The sequence below is a fragment of the Pectinophora gossypiella genome, chromosome 6 (assembly GCF_024362695.1).
Source record: "Pectinophora gossypiella chromosome 6, ilPecGoss1.1, whole genome shotgun sequence".
Classification (NCBI taxonomy): domain Eukaryota; kingdom Metazoa; phylum Arthropoda; class Insecta; order Lepidoptera; family Gelechiidae; genus Pectinophora; species Pectinophora gossypiella.
The window spans coordinates 11518819-11544228 of record NC_065409.1 but is presented as its reverse complement, the minus strand read 5'-3'; the positions used below and the strand labels follow the sequence as shown (position 1 = coordinate 11544228).

General features: G+C 37.6%; 4 protein-coding genes across 4 annotated transcripts in view; 1 reads left to right on the top strand and 3 right to left on the bottom strand.

Moving 5' to 3' along the window:
• LOC126367526 (integrin alpha-IIb-like) overlaps nucleotides 1-25410 on the top strand; it is a 363625-nt gene that overhangs the window by 49901 nt on the left and 288314 nt on the right. The gene's annotated exons all lie outside the window — the stretch shown is intronic.
• Nucleotides 16754-21470, bottom strand: LOC126367654 (uncharacterized). The gene is made up of 2 exons (XM_050011282.1): nucleotides 17362-21470; nucleotides 16754-16818 (listed from the first exon to the last, which is right to left on the bottom strand). Exons 1-2 carry the CDS (start codon nucleotides 20156-20158, stop codon nucleotides 16754-16756), a joined length of 2862 nt encoding a protein of 953 aa, XP_049867239.1. The 5' UTR covers nucleotides 20159-21470.
• LOC126367653 (uncharacterized) lies at nucleotides 20158-21336 on the bottom strand. The gene has a single exon (XM_050011280.1). It carries the CDS (start codon nucleotides 21334-21336, stop codon nucleotides 20158-20160), a length of 1179 nt encoding a protein of 392 aa, XP_049867237.1.
• LOC126367544 (vascular endothelial growth factor receptor 3-like) overlaps nucleotides 23440-25410 on the bottom strand; it is a 103511-nt gene continuing 101540 nt past the window's right edge. The window contains exon 9 of the mRNA XM_050011121.1: nucleotides 23440-23565. Within this exon, the coding sequence (XP_049867078.1) occupies nucleotides 23462-23565 (104 nt within the window). The 3' untranslated portion in view covers nucleotides 23440-23461. The remainder of the gene's footprint in view (nucleotides 23566-25410) is intronic.

Below are 25410 nucleotides of genomic sequence, written 5' to 3'. Positions count from 1 at the left end.
AGACAACAGGCCTGAGGGTGTACAGGCGCGAACCTAGGTCCAGGACGTCGTCTGAGAGGATGATATTTTAAAAGAATTTATTGACCCTAGTGAGCCGATAGCGATATGCGTTAATGGATTTCTACGACATATGGCTATGGAACTTTCTAAGTTTTTTTTCCAACCACACTATACATGAAGCGAAAAATAAAAGTGTGTTTAATAAAAGAGAACATGGATTCTTTCTCGAGGTAGGAGAAAATGAAGTTTTAACAAAGTTTTTGCAGGTCTTGCGAACGGGACCACTGGGCACGGTAAACTGCATTTACTAACACGCCAGGGTAAACCATTGTTTACCTTTATCTTCTTTTTTATGCAGTTATTTAGCTCGTGCGTTATTAGCTTAGTAAAGTTATATTAGAATCTAAACTAGTGCGGTGGAAATTACGGCATGAAATATTAAACACTACAGTGATAGATTATTATCATCCTCCCTAGCATTGTTCCTGAATATTTGACAGGTCCGGTTTTTTTACAGAAGGGACTGGCTGTCTCACCTTCCAACCCGCAAAGGGAAAACCAGCCCAATACAGGTTAGGTTAGGAATGTGTTTCCTCACGATGTTTTTTCCTTCACCGCTGAGCATGTGATAATCATTTCTGATCCAAATAAGAATTCGAAAACAAATTCGACATTGGTTTAGGCCTGTGCTGGATTCGAACCTGCGACCTCAAAGTCAGAAGCAAGCGTTTTACCAACTGGACAAATGAGCATATATACAAATTAATCTTCTACATTCAATACTCTACCAACCCACAGCAGAGCATTGTAGTCGAATATGGTTCATGTCCCTGTGGGTAAAAGATAGTATAATGGTTTGTAATGTGATATGAATAATTGGTACGTAATATGAAGTTCTTAGCCTTGAATAGAATAAATTGTTCTATCTATGTACTTGTCAGTAGGTACGTAGACGGAGGCACTTGTGTAAATTGTAGCAATCTTCTAAAACAGCCGACGAATTCATTTTTACTCTGCACAAACGGCGAGTTACGTAATTGTGCACAGATGAAATTTTCAACCTTATTTGCGATATTTTGAATATAATTCCAACAAAGATGCCTTAATCCGCAAAGCCTAAAGTTTATGAAATTAGCTACTTAAACCCTATGGCTTCATACATTTACCTCACGAACATTCTTAATATCATTACGTATATAACTAGAGTTGTTCCAAAACAATGAATAAAGTTGTACGTTTTTATTATTTGAGGAGTAATTGACTGTAAGCCAGTTTTTTTTGGCAGTATTTTTACGTGTTGCTTCTCCTAATAATATTTTATTACCAGAAGAGAACACAGAAACAACAATAATGGCCGAGGGCTCACTCGAAGATAAAAAGTTGTAAAGGGCTTTGTTTCTTTGGTAAAATAACATTATCCGGAGGATTCCGGTACATTGCGCCTCACAGCGCCAAGATAGCCATTTAACATATTATCAAGGTTGAACCGACTCGTTTCTCATGAGATCTATCTTAGTTTATTTGTTTTTTCTCTGTGGATAATGAAATTCAGTCTAGAAATGTACACGTGTTCGAAACTAATGTATCTACAGATATTTTTAGAGTCGTATTTCACATAAAATCGCCATTAGTGAAAACCACGTAAGTGCCTTTTCATATGATCACTTTTTAATGTATTTTTTTAAATAAAATAAAAAAGTGCGCACTAAAAAAGTTTAACAAAACCTCGCAATCGATACGCTACTTTTAATCTAGGTAAAAAATGATCTCAATCATTGAAAGTAATCGGAATTTTCTTGAAGAAAATCACATCTGATTGTATTTTAAAAAAATATGGTTTTCGCTATAAGGCGACGGTAATAAATGGACAGCCTATAAATGTCCCACTGCTGGGCACAGGCGTCTCTTCAATAGATTTTTCAGCTGTAATCTAAATTAATAATAATAATAAAAAAGTTTATTTAGGTAAAATCTACGACACACATATACATTTACAACATTAAAATATACACACATTAACATTAATATTTAGTTGGAAAACAAAGAAAAACAAAAAAAAAACAAACAAATATTAATCTAAAAACGAAGAGCTGAAGTACTCACAAATTGTAGCCTCAAGTCAAATGCAATTCACCCTGCATGAAGAATTTCGCCCGTGTGTACTGTACGGATTCGGGAGCAATCAACTCGCGCGCTTTTTTACGCAATCAACACAAGATGGCTTCCGCGCGGGAAAATGTCGCTATTCGCCTTACTCATTAGGTAGAGGCATGAGAATATTCAGCCACTCGGCTAGCGATAGCAGGCTGAATGGCATATTCAAATTGTTAAATTATGCTAGTTCTAAAATAGTACTATAATTTTAGTTAGTGCCATGAAAAATACCTTGATTTTTTTGTAGCGAAATGTGACTTCATCAAACGTTATATTTTTATTATAAGCATGCTTTCCATTCCTACTTTATTTTCTCAAATCTGTTGAAACTTTTAAATAATTATAACGAAGACGGCTCAGAACTGTTCGTGGCAACTGTCGTAATAAACGTACTTCTCAGTTACAATATTCTTCCCTTGGGTTCGGCTTGACATTGCCGTTGAATTATCCTTCGTTCCGTTGTTGCTTTATAATTTATTTATCGTTTTATTTCCGAAAATTTTAGCGGGAACTGCGGCCTGCGTTTGTTTTCATCTCGGGGGAAGGCTCGAGCTCGAGTTTATACAGCGCGTGAGTTGTCGCCCAAATTGCATTACTTTCGACAAGTTTCAGAAAGTGAACTTAATGTAACACTTCAATTTTTCCTCGTACATTTTATTCTTTAAAGTTTCGTTAAAGTTATGATTGAAAATTGCTGTATCTTTGTTTTGTTGCTTGCAAAAGTTTCGAACTTCTGATCGCATTTAGTAAGATAGGTATTAACTTACAAAATATGTATAAAATTATTATTTTATATTCGATTTTCAAATATAACTTTCGTCTACAATCGTCTACAAGCGTTTTCATGCCTATCCAAAATCTGTAAATTATGAACCCCTACACCTTATTGTGTAATAACCTACGTACAATTCTGATATTAAGGTCTGTGCACGGCGTTCGAAAATTATAGCAATAACTTACGCTAATCTCATTCATTCCAATTGTCATTCAGTCCGTAATTAGTTTAGCTACAAGTAGAACACGCGTATAGTTGGGGTAATCACCGGTAATGAGTTATGTGCGTAATCTGAGCTCTATTACCGAAGTTGAATGGCGCACAGCTTGTTTACGCAACTGTACTGTCGGCGATTGGGCGGAGCTATAGGCATTTTCTTTTTGTATTTTACTACCTACCTATTAATTGTTCATCCTTCACATAATTATTAGACTATCTACATCAGACGTCCTTTGCGTTACGTCTGTAAGACACATTGCAAATAAGTCTTAGTAGAACGTGAACCACCAAATCCACCAATGGGTATTATGTAGTCTATCAGTCATCATTCATACCGAAAAAAAAAAGATGTATTGTCTGTGAGGAGCTCGGTGGCGCAGCGGTAAACGCGCTCGGTCTGCGATTGTTGAGGTAAAGCAACTTTCGCAAAGGCCGGTCATAGGATGGGTGACCACAAAAAAAAGCAAAGTTTTCATCTCGAGCTCCTCCGTGCTTCGGAAGGCACGTTAAGCCGTTGGTCCCGGCTGCATTAGCAGTCGTTAATAACCACCAATCCGCACTGGGCCCGCGTGGTGGTTTAAGGCCTGATCTCCCTATCCATCCATAGGGAAGGCCCGTGCCCCAGCAGTGGAGACGTTAATGGGCTGATGATGATGATTGTCTGTTATCCATGAAATTAGAAGTTTAAACGAAGGAAAATCTGTACAACACCACCTAAGGTTTTGAGGGACGTAGGCTGGAAAGTCTCACTCATTGAGATATAAAGAAACTGAGTGATTGCTTAGGTATTATAATATTTTAGGAAATTTCGTTACTGGTTTGGACTGGACACGTAAATATATTGCCATAAAGTTGATTGAGGCGCATAATGATTAAGTAATAGATCGGGAATCCCTGATTTAATAAAATATAGTGTAAACCACATTAGCCCTTTAAAATATACTCTGATGTGACTTTTTTCAACAAAACCGCTTTCAATTATTTTCATTTAATTTTACCTACCTGGATTGAAACTATTATGTACTTAAGTATATTACGAGATTAAACAAAAGTCTACTTAAATGTGATTTTTCATAAACGCGTTTACGTGGTTTTCATTTGTGACGAATTTGCTATCCTGTTAGATGGAACTCCAACACATGTCATGTCAGATTTTTCCATCCAGTTCATGGATCCAGGAGGCTATCAAAACACATTTTGTTTGCTTAAACAATATAATTGTATGGTATGAACATCCGTTACATAATAATATTCTCGGAGTACCTACGAATTTGTCACATACCTTTTTTTTTGACGTGACTTATTGTAGATTTGCCGCAGATGGCATTAACTACTTGGCCGGACAAATGGGGAGCGCTGAAGGCTCTCACCCGGTACATCATTTAAGACAACAGGCCTGAGGGTGCCCAGTTGAGCGCGACTTTCGGCTCAGGGCGTCGTCTGAGAGGAAAAATATTTGAAAGAATTAATCGACCCAAGTGGGTCGATAGCGATAAGCGCTGATTGAGGGAATTGTCACATACCCATATTGTAGTATCTCTCCGTTATCCGCCGACATTCGGATGTGCCCGTTATCATAGCAACTCCATTATACGATAACAAATGGACTCGACATACTGAAAGCTGAGTCCCTCGGGACCCGACGAATTGTATAGCGCATGTAAAAGGTAAAAGCAATGATTTTATTTATGATGAGAACCGTGTTTTTGGAATTAAAATGTAAAATAGATGTATTTTATTTTGTGAACACGTTCCTGGTAATTATATAGGTACATATCTACATACCAAGGTTTATTGAAACCGTAGCTTCATTGTCATATCGTGTTTTTGTGCACTTTTTGGCATGCAATATATTTTTTTAAATTAAGTAAATCAATTAAGTTCCATATTCAAAAGGAGTAATAGATTATTATCTTTTTATTTTTTTCTGTTCGCATTTTGTTTTGAAAAACAAATTCATCCTTTTTTAAACTGTATTTTAAATTTAGAACTACTTTATTTCCAATTTAATGTAGAAGTCATGAAATGTCTAGGGATTCTAGAACTTGAGAACATGTAATCAGTTCGTTTGACAGGCAGATAAGTAGGTTCTAGCGCTATTGCGACAGCTACGCCGTTCTTTGACAACTTTGCGCGATTTTTCCGCCGAGTAATCTGACTTTATTACAGGGCAATACTGTAGAATAAGTACAGACGGCCTCTGTGGTCCAGTAGTTTGAGCGTTCGGCTCACGATCCGGAGGTCCCGGGTTCAAATCCCGGTGGGGACATATCACAAAAATCACTTTATGATCCCCAGTTTGCTTAGGACATTACAGGCTGATTACCTGTTTGTCCGAAAGTAAGATGATCCGTGCTTCGGAAGGCACGTTAAGCCGTTGGTCCCGGTTACTACTTACTGATGCAAGTTAGTAATCGTTAAATGAGCCATACCAGGGTTGATGGGGTTGGTAATCCACCTCACAACCCACATGATAGAAGAAAGAAGAAGTACAGAAGTTTTTTTGTATTTTTTTGCCGTGTCTTATTGTAGATTTGCGGGACATGGCATTAACTAAGTTTTTATCGTATAAATAAAATGTAGGTAAATTACATTCCGGCGTAGGTTAGGTAGGCTAGGGCTAGGCTAACTTTTGCCTTCATGTTCACCCGCGTCGGGGTTTGTTGGTAAGAAACAGTGGGTTATATACGCTTATAAATATGTATATCGTACACATGGGGTAATTATTTCGTGCTGTATAATTTCCCTCGCTCGTTCCCTCGGCGAGTGATCACGGCTATAAATTACCCTAGCACCATTATAAAACATAAGGAAACTTCGCTTTCTATTAAAATACAGTTGTCTGTACTTTATAATTTTAGATCTGTCCTTTTTGGTGGTAATAATCAAGAGGTATTTATAGAAATTTTGTACACATTTTGTATCTAGAACAGTATAAGTATATAAACTAAAATTTATTTATAAACTATATTTTAGTTTTGTCTAGGTATATTAGATTAGATTTAAATCCTGAAGCTTTTTTCTAATTAATATTTAATTATTTACTTTTAGGAAGATTAACAGCTGAATAGTACAATAAATGAAATCACTAGTATCTATATGGTCGTAAGGCCCAGATGCCTTTTAAAATCCCAATCCCATTGTTTAACTATTGTGTCTGGAAATCCGGGCTTTACGAGGATATGCTAATTATAAATCTCCACCTATAGGTTTCAATATAGTTACTCTAAAAAGTAGGCTAATTAAATGAACATAAAAATAACTCTGATCCGGTTTTTGGCATTTCATATTTATAAACTTAATAATGGATTCACTAGTGATTTATTAATAAAATAAAACGCACCGCATTTTACTTTGTTCTATTTCCAAACGCAATGAATGTGTTGCAAACACATAAGATGGTCCTTTATTTTCATCCGTCTCTTCAATGGTAATAATTTAATAAGTAAAGAAAGAAAAGATATTTATTTTCTTTAAGAAATTACTTACGTATTTATTATAAAAGGACGCCACACACAATAACAATACAAAATATCCCGCTAAAAGAATTAAAAAAAATAGAAATATAATATTTTTACGGAAAATCATAATTAGAATTTATTTTAATAAATTAGAATTTTATGTTAAGTAATACCCAGTGTTTATTACTTAACATAAGATTCACTTTGGCTAAACAACATCCTGCAGGCAAAACGGAGTCGGATGTCTTTAAGGACGCGTCTTTATATTTAAGAGCATTACTTGCATCAGCAACGACGACCTTTTGTCTTCATATTCACGATATTTTTTTTACATTTTTACGGATTCGTATTTTATTTTGGCTGCTTCTTTCTTACCGTCTATTCAAACAGTAAGTAAATAGATAATATGATTCTCTAGTTATTAAAATAACTTGTGTAATAAATTTATATACTTAAGTAAATAACATTGATTTAAAAGATGTTGCCGTTATGCTTAGTTTCTTGAAATTTCTTCCCCTCAGCCATAACACTTTGCGATACGACGTAGATTCGAAAATTAAAACAAAAATACCTTCCACATTTAAATAAACGATTCTTTTTGCTTGTGTACGTCCGTCGCATTCAACTCAATTATATAGTTAGCAAAAATAAACCTAACTACTCGTGCTAATAGGTATTTTATTCAACGGATATGTTTATATGTATTAAACATAGAAAATAACGCACGAATGAAGCCACGTGTGTGTATGATAAAGGGCCATATTATTCATGGCAGAATGCCTATTGGCGCGAGACTGATTTTGTCACCTTTGAGTACCCTTCCTGGGTGATGAAGGGTGTACAGGAAATTCAAACCTAAAGGTGCTTAACATTGTCTGAATATCTACTATAGCGATCAAGTGGTTTAGAAGGTTTTGACTCGTCTGGAGGGTTTGAGTAATTAATTTGAATGGCACTCTTAAACCGCGTGTTCTTACTTAGAAAGAAAAAAGTGTTCTTTGAGTTATCTATGTTAACACGTTGACAGTCCTCATGCAAAATGTTTTGGCTTCCTTCTACTTCATTTTTTGTCAACTGATGTCATTTTAGTTTCTTGAAAAGTAAAGCTGAATAAACATATTTTTGATAATTTTTTCTTAATGACCCATGTATGGGTCACGGACGTATGGAACTAGCCCGTCATGATCCGCATATGGATCACTGTACTGTCAACGTGTTAATATTCAAGGTGAAGGATTCAATTAGTAATACTTTAATTGATCGAATAACTCATCGATTGACATCGGTGGCATTGTGATTCGCGATAATCGATTTTTCGTTTTTCGTCCATACTTACAGAGGTATATCATACACGCACGCCGGTTCAGAGTAGATCGTACTAAACCTTTTCTAAGGATATCTCCAATTTGGTCAATTTACGTCCGTCTATATGTTAAAGTACGAATATTATACTCTGATCCCAAGGTAACAGTGACCTTTGTGGAGGACGCATAGCGCCAGTTAAACAATGGCTCACTGTCACGGATTACTTTTATTGGATGTTCTCTGTACGGAGTTCGACACAAGAATGGTACAACTCGTGCGGCTCGCCGTCTTATAAGGGTTGTCCCCACTACCGTACCTTGCACGTGTGTCGTAAACAAGTGCAGGTGTTGTTTGTTTGCTAGCCGCACGTGTTGTTTACAGTTAACATAATATTTAGATTTTCAATATTTCGCTGTCGCGCTATCACGGCCATACTGATACGCAGCTCGTGCTCTGAGCTTGCGTTTATTCTGAAACAAGGGTATCTTTTAGTTCACTGTAGTAGCATATTCAATTTGTAACTAAGTATTTGTGCTGTTAAGTCAGTTGTTGTAAGTCTATATCGGTGCATCGACACGAGCCTACAATTGGCAAATTCAATAATAATCGTTTCATTCTTTAAATTGCATTGTTACGCCCAGTTGTAAGTCTATATCGTTCCATCGATACGATCCCACAAATTAAAAAATAATAGTTTCCTAGTCCGTTATTTGTTCAAAGATCGGATTAAAATGGGTGAAGATGTTAATCAACCAAATAGTTTTTACTTTTCGCCAGACTCAGAGGCTTAAATTTTATAAGCTTGTTCTGGTTGAAAGTTCAGTTGACAAACTCAGCGGCCAAAAATATAGCTTGTTTCAACAACATCACGGTGAAAGGGACGTTTGCCAAACTCAGAGGCTTTAGTTGCTTGGATTAGCAGCAGTTCCAGTCTCAGAAATATTCGATGAACTCAGAGGCTATTTTGTGGCTTGTTTTGACAAGTGACCTTTACAACCATTTTTTTTTTATTTCTTGTAAACTGCTATCACGGATCATTCTAAATTCGGGTTTGGTATTAATCTGAGATGTTCATGAGCTATTGTAGTATTTTTTTGGCCAGGACGAAGACTTTGTATTTCGTATCGATCATTGCCAATAATTTTTACAATTTGATATGGCCCTAAATATTTAGGACCTAGCTTGTTATTAGACCATTGGGTATCTTTACAAAGCACAAAGTCTCCTGGATGAAATAATTTTACTTTAGCACATTTGGAATCGAAACGTTTCTTGCTTTCTGAAGATTGTTCGGTCATTCTGATAATCTATTAAAAGAAATGGCGGCTATCGGCAATCAAGCGCCAGCTTAGTATACAATACGCTGCCACGAAGTCACCACCACACGGCACACACGCGGCACGGCTGCCACTCTCAGAGTGTGCCATGCTGTAACGCCTTCGCCGTTTGTCATTCACTCGTCGTCATTTAGCAGTGGTCACATGAAACAAAATAACTAGGTGTATTATCACATTCACATGACTCTTTCAATCGGTTTATAAAGATTTTATTAATGACGGTAGGTTACAAATCACGTTGTAATTTAACGAAAGTTCATTTCTTTATTGCTTGGAGTGAGAAAATACAGCTTAAACCACGCAGCGTCGATTTGAAAACGCGGTTTGAATTATGATTGACACGTATTGCGGGAATATGTCTCGTCAATTTTGTTTTAAAATAAAGAGAAATAGTACTTTCCAAGTTAATTTGAAATCAATTTCCTCATTATTAAAAATTAAAATACACCCAGCAATGAAGTCAATAACAATAAAGTTCCAGTATGAAAACGACTTACCGTAAAAACAGTATTCAAATGCAGGTAGGCACCATTATCCTCGATCCTGACAGTACATAGACATTGTGATGAATATGCCACGGCTCAAGTCCAGGTCCAATTTTTATATTCAGGTCCAATTCCAAGTTTAGCCTTAGTTTTAATTAATTAAACACCTGACTCCATCCACGATTATTATCTTATTAGGATAATACGAGTATTTGAAACTTAGTTTCATCCTTTGTGGCCGTCTTTTTCAATATAATGGGTGGGCAGCAGGACGATCCTCTACTTCTGATGTTAGAGTATGAATATTATACTCTGATCCCAAGGTAACAGTGACCTTTGTGGAGGACGCATAGCGCCAGTTAAACAATGGCTCACTGTCACGGATTACTTTTATTGGATGTTCTCTGTACGGAGTTCGACACAAGAATGGTACAACTCGTGCGGCTCGCCGTCTTATAAGGGTTGTCCCCACTACCGTACCTTGCACGTGTGTCGTAAACAAGTGCAGGTGTTGTTTGTTTGCTAGCCGCACGTGTTGTTTACAGTTAACATAATATTTAGATTTTCAATATTTCGCTGTCGCGCTATCACGAACGTCTATGGTCAGGCGCGCACTACGAGATTTCCGCCGCGCGGCAGAAAAAAGCAGCGGCATAATGCCGCACTGTAATACTGTACCAAACAATTTTAAATTGTATTGCGCGCACTTGACGGCAGAGCCACCGCAGCGGCGCAGTATTACAGTACGACATTATGCCGCTACTATTTTCAACCGCGCGGCGAAAAATTGGTAGTGCGCGCTTGGCCTACCTATATGAACGGCAGCATGTGGAGGAAGCAAGAGAATTGTGTCATGATCGAAGCAAATGGAATTCCATAGTCTCTGTTTACCCCGGTGGGAAATAGGCGTGAGTTTATGTATTTATGTATGTGACGTATATATTTTGAATTTTGATTTTCCTTTCCGTTTCTTGGCCCGAAACTCCCGGCGTATTGAGCTTAATTGGTGCTAGAATTTAATTGGACTAGTTCTAGGACAAAACAGAATAGACGTGCTTCAACCCGGTACGAGCCCTGAAAGTGCAATGTAGAAACTTGTGACATTCGATTGATCGCAAGCTACAAACCGTGATACGAACTTACACCTTACCTTCTCAAGATCTTAGTAATTAGAGAGTTGTGATTCGGACCCTGACTTCTAGAGAGTATTATACGAATCAGTGAGGTGTTAAGACTACATTAACGAACTATCATCGTTGTGCAACCAACAAGTGATCAGGCTGGTTAAAAAGGCCACATGGAACCAATTCATCTAAAGAAGCAATAATGCTATTTGACATTTGTTTGCAGTGGGCACCTACTTTTGTATGCGCAAATTGCAATATTGCTTTTTTAGATGAATTGCTTCCATGTGACCTTTTTAACCCCCGCAGTTGTCAACTGGATACATTTCGCACTCACACACCCAACATACACACGAACTGGCTTGAACAATTTAAATTTATTGTAATAATTTTTATAATTCAATTTCACCTTATTGTTCAATTATATTAAAATGATATAACTAGTATTTAAAGCATAGGTTTTACTTATTGTATGTAACAGTACTTTAAAATTGTTAATTTTCTGTTATGTTCATAACTGTACCAATAGTTATTTTGTCCAATAAATACATTTTATTATTATGTTGGCACCACCGTGGTTGCACTACCATGATGTCCTATAGTAAGATAGAGCACTAAGTTTATCGTGTATTTAGTATTACGGGTCGATTTTTATTACATGTGTAATCAACCAAACGTTAATCATAGGATTTACCGGTAAACGAACGATTTAATACCTATGCTAATCTATATACTTTAAAGTAAAAACATATATTCGCTATACTTACGTTTGTTTTTAAAAGCTGTGTTTGACAGGAAATAGAAAATTCCATTAGTTATAGTTTTGAATTAAGGGCGGAAGGTTTAATTGAATTCACGTTATAGAACACAGTTTGAAAGTTGGCAGTTTGCAAATAAAAGTTAGATTAGTTGGACGGTATTTTGCGTTGCTTAGAATGTTTGTGCGCTGTGCATTTTTGAATGGAGCTTGTTTTTATTTTCCGCCCTAGTTTTATTGCTCTGACGGTTTTTCCCATGTGGAAAAAGGTAGAGTCGGCAGTCCGCTCGGGTAGTGAAATTACTGCGAGCTAAAAGCACAGACCGGACACTGTATACAAAAATCTCGTTCTTACCGTATACCGCCTTACCCTGTGCGTTAGAGCGAGATAGACAACCGGCACTCGCTTCCTTACGCCTTAACGGCTTAAATACACTAAAGTGATCGGGGTTGAGGTAAATCAAGTTCGCTCTGATTTCATATAGGAGCCGAGTGGAGAATGTCTCTTCCATATGTTTATCTTTTATCTATGTTAAAGCACTCGCTGGACAACTCATACAAAAATCTCATTCTTATCGTTTGATACCTTACCGCATAAATGCGAGCGAAACAGACAATCCACGCGTGCTCCCCCTGCTATTTAAACTAAAGCAAGACCCAGAGAGGTGAGGTACCGAAATTTAGCTCGGCACCCGATACGAATTGGTGCGGTTAAAGTTACTGTTTTATACACATTCTTTATTCTATGCTAAAGTTATTCCTTATTCTATGACTAAAGGTTCAACTGGTACCAATTGACCCCTACTAACGGCACATTTTGTCCTTTGAATTTTTTATTTTGCCTTTCAGAGATTCATGAACGCCTCAGATTAAGTATTCTTTTCCCTCGTCGCTACGTAGACCTATTAGCATAATGATTAATTTATTTAAAAATATTAGGTACGCTAAAATGTTGCTAAAATGAATACATTACGGCTGAAACGACAACTTATTATAATATTTAATTGAAAATAATGAGAAATTAGTCTTCTAAATATACATTTATATAAGGCCCTGTTTAAAGTATGCAGATAGAGGGTGAAAATGGTCAATGAACCAAATTCGTCTGAACTGAAAAAATATTTACTCTCCTCAGAATCTGGGGCCTTAAAAGTTGCAAACGATTATGACAATAGGGTAATTTCCAACTAGTCAAATCAGTTACTTTTTACTAAACGTCGAAACACGTAATTATTATGGAATTTCTATGAAAAAGCAACCTGTGACGTCATAGAAAAACGTGACAGAGTCGCACTTATTATTACAGTCTTCTTCATTAAAATTCATAAATAAGTTAAATAGAAAAAATAAAACTTTTTGTCACCTTTAGATCTGTTTTTATTTAGTAATCAGAATTTAATTTATCTTTGATCTAGGAAACTACGCACTTACCCTGTATATCACTCAATCACTGACGATTGTCATAATCATTTGCAACTTGGTTAATACCCCTGTTATCGCCGTTTTCATAACTACACGTAACTTTAACTGCATGTAGATATACTTAGGTACATAGTCATAGTTTTAATTTTACTTCATGTATAAAAACAGGATTAAAACAATTTTATAGGCTTAATGTATAGGAATTTCGAGTACCTATCAGGATTGTTTATAGGTACTACCACTACTTCTATAGTAGTAATCTTTCTTTCTTCTATAGTAAAGGAAGATAAGCACTCTACGTAGAGTTACAATCTGTAGGAATTTAGTTTATGAGAATCGTTACTTAGTAACAAGTATATTCTTGTTCTAGGATCCTATCTTGTTTACCTCAAGTCCTCTCATACTGATTATCTTTAATACGGAAGATAGCTTGTTAAGCTGTCGTTGGAGAAAAGTAACTGCTTAACAGAAAAATATTATTTCGATTACAATGAATTTGTTCATAATTAAGGCTACATATTACTTTTTAATATTTATATTTATTTTGTGAATGTTATTTTTTCCGTATTGTAAATAATATTTGTATATGTCTGCAATGATAGAGTTTGGTGGCTCTTAGCCATAAGATTTATTTTATGACCAAATTATGTCCCCAAATTCATACAATATTTGATTTAACGCCTGCTTGATATGATCTATTGGCAGATTTAACACGATTACCTGAGTACGATTTAGACGTGTTTTGTTCCAAAGTTTCCATGATGCGACAAAAAATAGCGAATTAAATGTTCAGCGCCGAAGGAAAACATCGTGAAGAAAGCCACACTCCCGAGAAATGCGTTTCGGAGGTATGCGATGCGACCTAACGTGTATTGGGCTGGTTTTCCCTTCGCGGATTGAAAAGTGAGACAGGCAGTCGCTTCTAAAAAAAGCTTCAGGGTAATGTTTCTTATTTAGTTTGAAAAATGGTCACAGTCTTCCTCAATATAAATAAATAGTCGTTTTTATGATATGTCCAGGAAGATAAGCAGCACGCGTTTTTATTGGCTTCCACTCCAGCGTTTTTAGTAAGGAAGTTGGCGAGAAAACGTTACATAGTACCAAAGTAGGTATTTCTTTCTATCCCGGGCCCTCTCATTCACCTGAAGGCTCGGAACACTCATAGAATAAGGTTTACTAAAGCAAATATCTTTTCAATACATACATAGTGTATGCGAGAGCAAACTCGCCGATACTCAGGGGGATTCGGCCGGATATTGAGAATATCTGTTTTTGCCACGTGAAATAAATAATGCCTCTCTACCTTCTTTTTTGGGTCGTATCCACATAAGGGCAAGCAGGAAATGTAAGCATTTTTTTGTATTTGTTCTTATTGGCTGTTAGCAGTAAGTATTTGAAAGCTGAAAACAAAATGTACTTATTTATAAGACTTAATTTACAAACAAGTATTTTGTCTCTTCGTTGAAGAGCCATCGGGTTGTCAAGATCGTATATTACGCCCTTCTTAATAAAGTGCATATTATGTATAGACATAATTCGGTACAAGATTTTATTTTAATTATTAATTTATGAAATACAGAAGTTTCGTGTTATTAAAATTATAACGTACTGAATATAGTCAAAATCTTCGTGTCGTTAATAATATCTCATATTATTATGTTACATAAAAGGTGACACTGCCGTGCCAATATGCCGCCAAAACTTGCATAACATTTATTTATTTAAAAGGTACACACAACAGGTAATAATCATGGCATGCGAAAATAAAGGGTTACAGATGTGGGTAATAACTAGATTGAAACCCAAAAGAATTATCAAAATCGGTTTATATACGACGAAGTTATGCCCGAACAAACATAAAAAAAATATAAAAAAATATACGGTTGAATTGAGAACCTCCTCCTTTTTTGAAGTCGGTAAAAATGTGTATACACGGCATGGTAAGGAAATTTTGTAAGGTGAAGTTAGTTGCAGTTAAATGCTAAAAAGTGGTTAAATACTGATGATGATGATCTCTCCGACCGATTTCGGCCATGGCGACCATTTCGACTCCTAATTGGCACGACGGTTAATTACTACAAAATAAGAGAAGAAAAATAAAAATGAAAAGAAACATTCTATCACGGAGGGTAAGCATGGTTAACCTCTTTTGTTAGAGACATGGTATTGCTGGCTGAGGACTTCCAGACAGGTACGTTTGTAGGGTCCGCCACAAACCACGCCTATTTCGTGGTGGGGTAGACTGAGACCACGGAATTCCACTTACTACGGTCCTGACACCATGGCTTCCTCCACTCTCATCAAAGACTTCATCCGTGCTCGCCAAAACTTATTACTAGGAAAATTCTCATCATGGATTTAAAGTTTCTGTATCGCTATATTCGCTCTGTGTTGCTGTTACAACATTCGCAACGTGATAAAATTATCGATCAATTCAATACATTTTGTCGAAATCAATAAGTTTGTTTTTTTCCTTAACATGCCTGACACGTGATTTTGTTCGTATTTTGACAGAACGACCCGACCTATTTGTGTCCACATATTAGCACCAATCGACGAAACGACATAATTATGTTGTCAGAATCGTGTTAGCCCTATTGGTGTGAGTGTGAGCGTGGAATACGTAAAAGGGGGCCGAAAGACACCTGGTGACACTCGGTTGGTCAAGAATTAAAAAGTCAGCATGTCATGGGAACAAGCTTCCGAGGATGCAAAAGGTCGCGAGAAGTGGCAAGTACATCCCAGCAGGGGATAATAGGATTAGAAGAAGAAGAAAAAGTATCGCTGTTAGTAGGAGATCGGACCGAAGCAAACCCTACGTCATCAACTACCACGATGGGACCAGTTTATAGTTGTCACTGTTTGAATAGGCTTTCGATAAAAATAGGGTTGCCTCACCTAATCCTGAAGCGTTTTGTGTAGGAGGCAATTATATGTGACTTTTTTTGGTGAAATTTACGTCATTGGATATCAGCTCGATAACGGTTATCAAGAAGTGTAAAAAAAACTGGGTTGCTTCCAGGATTAGGTGAGGCAACCCTATTTTTTTCGAAAGCCTATTCAAACAGTGACAACTAGAGGTATAAACTGGTCCCATCGTGGTAGTTGATGACGTAGAATATGTCGCGGTCCCCTCTCGTACTACGTGTTTCTACATATGGGAAGGTAGTCATAATAATTTCTCCAATTATGTTACCTAACATATCGATGGCAAAGCGGTCCCGAAGGTACCAAAAGTGAAATTAATAGACGATCAAGACATGACCAAAACATCTATCATTTAAACCCGAAGTTTACTCGTTGATATATATCTAGATACTTACAGTTCGCACATCTAGTTCTTTATAGTCATAAATGTATTTTTTTTAATTTTACAGTAGAGCGCTTTAACGATTTTTGTTTTGCCATATCTACGTTAATTACTAAGTTAACTCAATTTCAGATTTTTTGACATTTATGACTTTTAATAACTAGCTTAGATGTGAGAGTTATTTAGGTACATTTACTTCTGAACATTCATTGTCATATCTAGCACATACCCGTGCTAAATCATGAAAATTAGATCAAGTTAGTATGCACCCGTATAAGTAGGTACCATTAACAAACTTTACCACAGACTTTCAGAAAAAAAAAATATCACGCTGCTACACTGCTGGTTAGTCAAGATTGATCTGACCGGGAATCAAACCCGGAACATCGTATTTATTCGTCAATCTAGCTATTACGCCACAGAGTCCATCCAACTAAGGGCCCTATCACACTAGATACCAGGATTGCGCCTAGTGAGAAGTTATTTGGGATTCGTTTACAAATTATTGCTTGTGCAATTATGTGAGGTACTTACTCTTTATACAACTGTATATAATAATATTTTGTTGATGGCGCAACCGTGGTGACGCGACCATGGTGTCCCAGTGAGATACAAGTCAAAAGTAATTAGGACAGCTTTGTTAGAATAATATGTAGGCGTCAGATACGCAGATAATGGCCCCGATTCCTGCAGACATCTCCTAATTTTATTTTAAGTTATAAGTACCCGTCATTTTCTTATACGCCGAAAAGGAAAGGGACGGATGATTAACAAGTTAATTTTAAAACTGATAAAAAACCCCGGGCGAATAAATAATAATAAAAAATAAAATAAAAATAAAAAGAGTTTATTTCGGACATGTTCCATAGTGGTTAGTAACAAGCAATAAACAACTTAATCTAGTGTTAGTAATATAACGATAAAAATAAAATAACATTTACACACGACACGGCTCGACAATTATAAACAACAAGAAAACGTACACATTAACACAACACATAAGCAGGTTCCCACCGCCTGGTCACCGGTATCTGCAAGTCCACTTCAGTATGTAAGCGCATCCAGTGGCCCAGCAGTGGGGAGTCCCACCTATCAGTCAACACGCTCAGAATGCCGTTTGAGCTGGAACGTAAGCGCCTCAATAGCGATGCACACCTCTTCCTAATAATTGCAAAGAAACAATCTGTATTGTGATCGGCAAACATTTTTGACGCACTGCAAAAACGCGGCAGCCCAAACAGCACCCTGAACGCGTTATTGTATTGAACTCTCAAGGCGCTGTATGAACTCCGCGTATATTCAGTCCACAGACTGCACGTGTAGAAGGACTGGCAGTACGCTTTAAAAAGCGTCACCTTAACCTGTTTAGTACAACGTGCAAATCTGCGAGCCAACATATTGCATCGCACAGCCAGCGCCCTGCGCTCTCGTTCAATATCCACATTATCGCTCAACGTATCGGTCACCCAATGCCCCAGATATTTAAACATATCCACTTTCTTCATCTCTGTACCGGATAAGGTGACTGGCGGTGTGGAATAAGTTTTAGACCCAGCTTTGAATATTAGAAATTCACTTTTGCTAACATTATATCTGAGCCCGTGGGATTCCGCGTACGCCTCGCAGATGTGTAGCAGTCGCTGCAATGCACCAATCGAGGGGCTCAACAGCACCATGTCGTCAGCATAACTAATATTGTTTACAGAAACCCCGTCGATGTGACATCCCACGTTGGTGCTGTTCAGCTCCTCGATCAATCGGTTCATGTACAAGTTGAAGAGCTTGGGTGAGGTCAACCCCCCCTGCCTCACCCCGCACTCCAACCTATACATGTCCGAATGCACACCTGCCCACCTTACACTATTCCTCTGATTACTGTACCAATACTTAAATATTGAAACAATGTCCAGAGGCAGGGTCGTGTCGTTGACCATCTTTTTCCACAGTACATCATATGATACCAAATCAAATGCTTTTGAAAGGTCTAGGAAGCAGGCAAAAACTGGCGTGTTTCTCTCCGTGTAGTACTGCACAGTTTGCTTGAGACACAGGATCGCACTTTCCGTAGACAGGCTAGGCCTAAAGCCAAATTGATTGTCCTGCAGCTCAATATGCGCTCCCAAATGTTTGTCAAGCAAACTGTCCAGTACTTTCGCTATTACAGTGGCAAGTGAGATAGGCCTATAGTTTCCTAGGTCCGAAGCATCACCGGTCCTATTCTTCATTATGGGTACGACTAGTGTATACATTAAGTCGTCAGGTAGGTGGCAATGACTGATACATAAATTAAAGAAGAGCGCCAGTACCCTTGGAAGATGTACTCCTGCGTATTTCAGGTGCTCGATGCTGAGGCTGTCATGTCCTGGGGACTTCCCTCTGACCATTCCTTTAATGACACCTGCTACCTGCTTAGCTGAAAAACGTACATGTTCCTCCGTTTCATGACAGCTCTCAGCAACGTGCTCCCGAGACGCCTGCGACTGAACTCGAAAGTGACGCTGAAACTTATTTGCGATATCGCGTGGGTCACTCGTACCAGCCACGCTCACAGGAAGACTCGTCTTAGGGTTCAACCTATTGGTACCTTTCCAAAACTTTCCAAACTGCTTTTTAGTGTGATGTTGTGCAATTATATCAAGTTTTATTTGTTTTTCATTATCTTGGCAGTACTTTAACTTAGCCTTAAATGTTTTTCTTGATTCACACATTTTACTATGAAAATATCCCGAACTAGGTTTACCATACATTAACCATGTCTGATACCAATGCCGCGCCTCCCTATGAGCGCCGCCGACATGCTTGTTCCACCCAGGAACACACTTATATCGTCTGTTACCCTCAGCGCCCTTGTAAGTTAATTCTGCAGCCTTCGATAAAATACAAACAATACTGTGGTACATGTTATCAAGTATTAACTTATGACTTCCATCGGAACATGACTTGTTAGCGCAGTGTACAAATTCAGACGAAAAATCTACGTCTTTTAGTTTTGAATGACAAAACCCATGATACCTATCTATCTGACCATCATCTCTCTCACCCCATTGTACTTTATTTAGCGAATTGTAAGAAGGCACCGTTTTAGGTTTAATAGCTTTAATATTGCATTCCACTAAAAATGGAGTGTGATCAGACCAATAGACACCATAAACAACAGATACTTTCAACACAGTGTCTCGCGCCGCGGCCGTCACCACACAGTGGTCTAACCATCGCCGCCTACCGTTCGCGTCACTCACAAATGTGTAGGTATCACTTGGTAATAACTCCATATCAATACATGACCACGACTGTTCATTACAAAAGTTTAAAAGTTCGGTGGTAAATGACTCACCGGGATGCGCGTTGAAATCCCCGAGAACGAACACTGTTTCCACATCATTACTCTCAACAATGGCGTAGATTTCACTCAAACAATTGGTGAATTCTATTAAATTTTCTGCCCTTTCATATGGCATATACACCGTAATAATCAAAAACGCACGATCACTTTGTGTAATTTTAATAGCGGCGAGACGCGTACTCTTACATTCTAACACCGAGACACAAGGAAACACCGCCTTCCGCCATAATAAAGCAACTCCACCATACGGTCGGCCGCTAAGTACTCCGACAGACGTGTCCACGGACGAGTTGCCTGTGAACGCGAAGTTGTCGTCGATGCTCCCCAGAAACTGGATGTCGTGTGGTAGAAGCCAGGTCTCTTGCAGCGCAACTATATCTGCGGTGCGACACAGCGATCTCACACAGTTTACCGACCTCATCACATTTTTACAGTTAAAGCTTATCATTTTAGTTGTACCAGCCATTACTTGTGTAGATTTTTACTCGTTTGCCCAGCTTTAACACTTCTTTTTTCACCAAAATCTACAAAACGTCGATATGCGATCCCTTCCGGCCAGAAATCATTTTTTAAAAACATTTCCAAGCTTTGTTTGGGAACAAAAACTTTGTAGGCGTCATAATCCTTCGTTACCTTCATAGACATTTTTACTAACGTGACGGCAATGTTGACTTTTTTCTGTACGTAGTTAATGACATCACACACTGTCGTGGCCTTCGAAACATTGTAAATATAAATAGGGACCTTAATATCGGCAGCTTTAAAGTTAGTGTTTTCTTCGACCGCGGCAATACCCCTATTAGCCGCAAAACGGTTCCTCTTCCTATTTTGAACCACCTTCCACCTTCCATCATGAGACTTCGTCTCCACACACTGCGAAACATCTGATGTTTTCGTTTTTATTTCGTTTTGTTCTGGCACGATCGGGCCGGCCGTGTGTCGATGCGGCGCGGGCGCAGGCGGTGTGCATACATGACTCATCCTCGTCGTACCGGTGGCGGCGGTTGCTAACGGTCTATCAGCTGTTTCGGCGACGTCATCGGTCGTTGATATTCTTACAATTTCCGCCGGCGATTTTATTTCTCTGCTACCGTCTATTAAAGAGATGTTACTGCAAGTGTTTCGTGGTGAATGAAGATGATCCTCCAACACATCTTGCTCGACATGAGCTGGTGGCAAACCCACGGGACCACTGTCGTATTCAAAACTGTCCACCAGACACGCTCCCCGTTTAAAATTAACTTTATTAGGGAAATTATTAACAATAGACGATCTCTTTAGATTCTCAATATCCAGCTTTAATTCCTCTAATTGCTTATTGGTGACATATTTCTCCGTTATATAGTCTAAATCATATCGCATCTTTAAATTATCTTTAAGTAGCCGGGTGACGTCGACGTGATCAAACGTGACAGGGGGTAATTTATGAAGCTCTCGAGCGACGAAAATTGGGATTTCCTCAGGACGTAATTCCTTGAGAACACATATGATATCGTCGATATCCCTGAGGGTCTTCCCCTGCCTCCTCCTTATCTTCTTCCGTTTAGTAGTCGATATGGAGTCAAATAAAAGATCCTTAGCAATTTTTATGTCACTTTCCGAGAACCCCGTAGCACACAGACGGCCGAGACTCTCCTCATCCATGACTTCAATTTTATTACTTATGAAAGCTAACACCTCATTTATAACAATGTTACACGACGAACATTTTACCACTTTAGACATTGTTTACAAGCAACGATTATCACAGTGTGACTCACACACAACCGATCGACGGCGACCGACGACGACGAAATAAAATAGCCATCTAGCTGGTATGCAATCTGCTTGACGTGCTGTCTACTTAACTCTGCCGGGTTATTGGCGGATGTAAAATTTTTAGACAGTTGTTTTAAATTTCTGCTTAAAATTGACGTGTGTTCCATACATTTTATGTCTGTCGATTACCCGTCCCTTTCTTTTACTGCGGTTAAATAAATGACAGGTATACATAAACTGCCTACATACGTCCCACTGCTGGGCACAGGCCTCCCCTCAATCAACCGGAGGGGGTATGGAGCATACTCCACCACGCTGCTCCACTGCGGGTTGGTGGAGAAATGTCGAAATGACAGGTACACTTAAAATAAAATTAGATGGCGTCTGCAGGAATTAGCACTAATATGTTAATTACAGTAATAGTTCCACCGTAACTCAATAAAATTATTCAAGGATTGTACTCGTATTCCTTCATCTACATCTCAATTCGGACTGGCAGACAGAATATCGAATAACATTTAATACCTCGGTTAGCAAAGTCTCCTCATAAATATGGAAATCCTCGAGATTCTATCTATTATTCTAACGTCGTTCTAGTGTGAAATTTCCAAAATTTCTCTTTTGGATAAATTTTGTGAATAATTTAATGGACGTAGCATTTCACCCATAGAATTAGAGTGGGAAGAATAATGGTCTGACATAATGAAGCTTAGAACAGTGCACGAGTGACTTTATTCGCACCTCGTCGGAAGAGGAAACCGCTGACCGCTGAAGAGGGGAAAATTCCCCTCTTAATTTTTCGCCAGCTTATCTACTTTTCCAGATCACTTAACCATGTGCTAATGAACTTAGGCTATTGTTACTTTTCATTGTTCTTCTACTTCTACTATTATGCAAATTCAGCTGTGGTAAAAAAAGGGTTTTCATCTATTCCGTTAAATTCCGTATGGTTTGCTGTTTTGTGTTTTATTTTCATTAGTAGTTAGTAAATAAGTTGCTTACGCCTTCCATTATTTCCATGCTTAAAGTGTATCTATCAACAAAGCAATATCGGAACGCACCTAACATAATACTATAACGTAATAAATGTTTCTTTCTTTCTTTCTATAATATGACGACCGGTTGCCACACAACCATAAAGTGGAAGTTGAAGTTAATACTATAATATCTTAATCGAGAAAATTTTAATCTACAAATTCAAGTGTTAAAGCTATATAAAAAGGTATAAATTCGCGGCCTATTTACACCTCGTACTAAAGGGCGTGGGTCCCGTCACGGGATTCGGGACATAATCCATCACACCGGCCCATTACTAGTTGACGGCTGCTTACGAAAACATGACTTTTTCTCTGACAAATCCATTTCATATGAAGGTAGAACTAGACGCACCTTTTTCATGTTATGACACACAAATTGATTTCGGGAATGTACCTGTTTTGTGCGAATATTTGATGTGATTTTTTCTTCGTAACGGTGAACATAACATACATACATAAACTCACGCCTATTTCCCACCGGGGTAAGCAGAGACTATAGTATAGATCCTGACACACTTCTTTTTCCGGTGACACACTTGTCTTGGTGGTTTTTCAAAGGTGAACATAAAATTTAATGAATTGTGGTGTAAAAATGTTTAAACTGGGAAGTGTCTTGTAATATTTTGTTGGCGAAATCTTGTAGGTACTTTAAGCTTAAAAAGACTAAGTAATTCATTATAATTCTACATACGTTTTGGAATATTTTAACTAAATTAAATAAGCCTACGGATATTTTTGTCTCCTTGTAAAAGTGCTACATAAAACCTTTTTCTACTTTTTAGCTACCAACATTTTCTTTCGTCTTGTTTTGCCTTTTTGACCTTAGCTTTTTATCTTTTAATGTTAGGCGCTATATTACCAAATAGTAATAATTATGTATATTCCCTTAAGTCTGGAGGTTACGGGTAGGGCAATAGTGAAATTAAAGCCAGCATATATTCAAATATGAACGGTTTATTTGATAAACTTATATATTACGCGTATAAAGTGGCGCCTAGCACCAAAATGATGGTTATCCAAGTGTAACTTGCCGATAGTTTTCCTCCCCTACCTTGGTGTAGCTCTGCCAAACTTTCGCCTGAAATGATAAATATTTTATGAAAATTTATACTACGTATAAAGCAAATAATCAGGCTACATACAGGGTGTTAGTGACATCGTAACGAAAACTTTAAGGGATAATTTAGATCATGATTTTTCGTCGCAAAAGTATGGAACTGAAAATTATTAAAAAACAAAAAACAATCATGAAATTCCACTTGATATCAACTCAGAATCATAGTCCGAATCATCCCCATCAGTATTTAATACGAAGTCACAAACACCTTGTTGATCATTTTCTCATCATCAGCCGTATGACGCCCACTGCTGGGCATAGGCCTCCCCCAGATCATTTTCTATGAGTGTTAATTAGAATCCTTTCTGGGATCCTTTCTTGATATTAGGCAGCCAAATCACTAATTTGCATAACAATATTTTATGCTTTATTATGGAAGTACGTCTAGGGCCCTGTGCCGAGGTTTTTCTTGCAGCTTCTTTTCCCCGGCTAAACAGGTTGTGAAAAGCTACTATTTTTTAGGCGGATGGACCGTTCGTTATGTAAAAAATGACGATTCAAAATTTAACTATGTTACTTATTGAATAAAGATATTTCTGATTTTTTTAGGTAATCTTTTCGTTTCGGGGGGAGTGAGAGGACGGTGTGAATACTAAACAATTACTTAGTACAAAAACAATAGCATGTAATTATGTTTTTATTTTGCCTCTACAACTGAATGCTTTTATATAAAACGTGCGTCCACTCCCCACTTCTACAATCTATAAGTAGATGAACTTTGTATAAATGTGTACAATGGATTTGAATCCAATAAAAACTTATTTACTTAAATAAATAAATTTACAAATCTTAGCACGTGCCTCCACTTAATCCATATTTATTATATTGCATCTGAGTTGTATAAAAGAAAAATAATTGTTTTCTAAATCAGGCGTGTTCGAATAATCAGGGAGCATGTATAAAAAAAGGATCCCGACGAATTGAGAACCTCTTCCTTTTTTTGAAGTTGGTTAAAAACTCAATTATATTGTCTCGTTTGCGGAACATTTAAATTGTAAAATGATCATAAAAAACAACACATCAGAACATATCACCCTTTTGAATCGTTTTGTTCAAATCTCGTTATTGTCCTAAAAAAAGCAATAAAGCATAACCTCGTTTTAAAATTAAAGTCTGACAATAAAGCCTTAAACCAAGGTTCTGTTTATGGCTTGTTTTATACTTTTATAGATGACAATTACAGAACAAAGCTGGCAACATCGCTTTCCATTCGAATAGGGTAATTTTGCAACTAGTCAAATCAGTTACTTTTTACTAAACGTCAAAACACGAAATTACTATGGAATTTTTATGAAAAAGCAACCAGTGACGTCATAGAAAAATGACAAAATATCGCACTTATTATTAAATTCTTGTTTATTAAAATTCATCAATAAGTTAAATAGAATAATGAAAACGTTTTTTGTCATTATTTTTCTTTGACCTAACAGCAGCAGTAACTGTCAGTAGTATTCAGAGGAGGAGGACAGAAGTCCTAGTATGGCTTTGTAATAGACTACTCTGGGCGCCATCCCACTTGCGTCAGACAGAGTACTGCGGGGCGGAAGGCAAGAGGGAAACCACTGCTCTATTTTTCCCTAAAAAAGTAGCATGGAAAATGCTGCACCGACAAGAGCGTGGCTCTTATATTGATGATGATGATCTTTGACCTAGGAAACTACCCAATAAAGGGAATCAGCGGTTCCGTTTCTGTGTGAACACGGTTGGCATTTCATTTAACGGATGTGCTTCAGTTAGATAGTACCTTTAGAAATTAGAAAAAATGAGAGGAGGTTCGATTTTAATTCGATTTTTCTTTTTCACGTC

What these genes read in the sequence shown, in the direction of transcription:
- LOC126367654 (XM_050011282.1), bottom strand. Translation starts at nt 20,158, where the DNA reads ATGGCTGGTACAACTAAAATGATAAGCTTTAACTGTAAAAATGTGATG. An exon ending in GATACCGGTGACCAGGCGGT is followed by an intron (nt 16,819 to 17,361) that starts GGGAACCTGCTT and finishes ACTTCTCACTAG; the next exon opens with GCGCAATCCTGGTATCTAGT.
- LOC126367653 (XM_050011280.1), bottom strand. Translation starts at nt 21,336, where the DNA reads ATGGATGAGGAGAGTCTCGGCCGTCTGTGTGCTACGGGGTTCTCGGAA.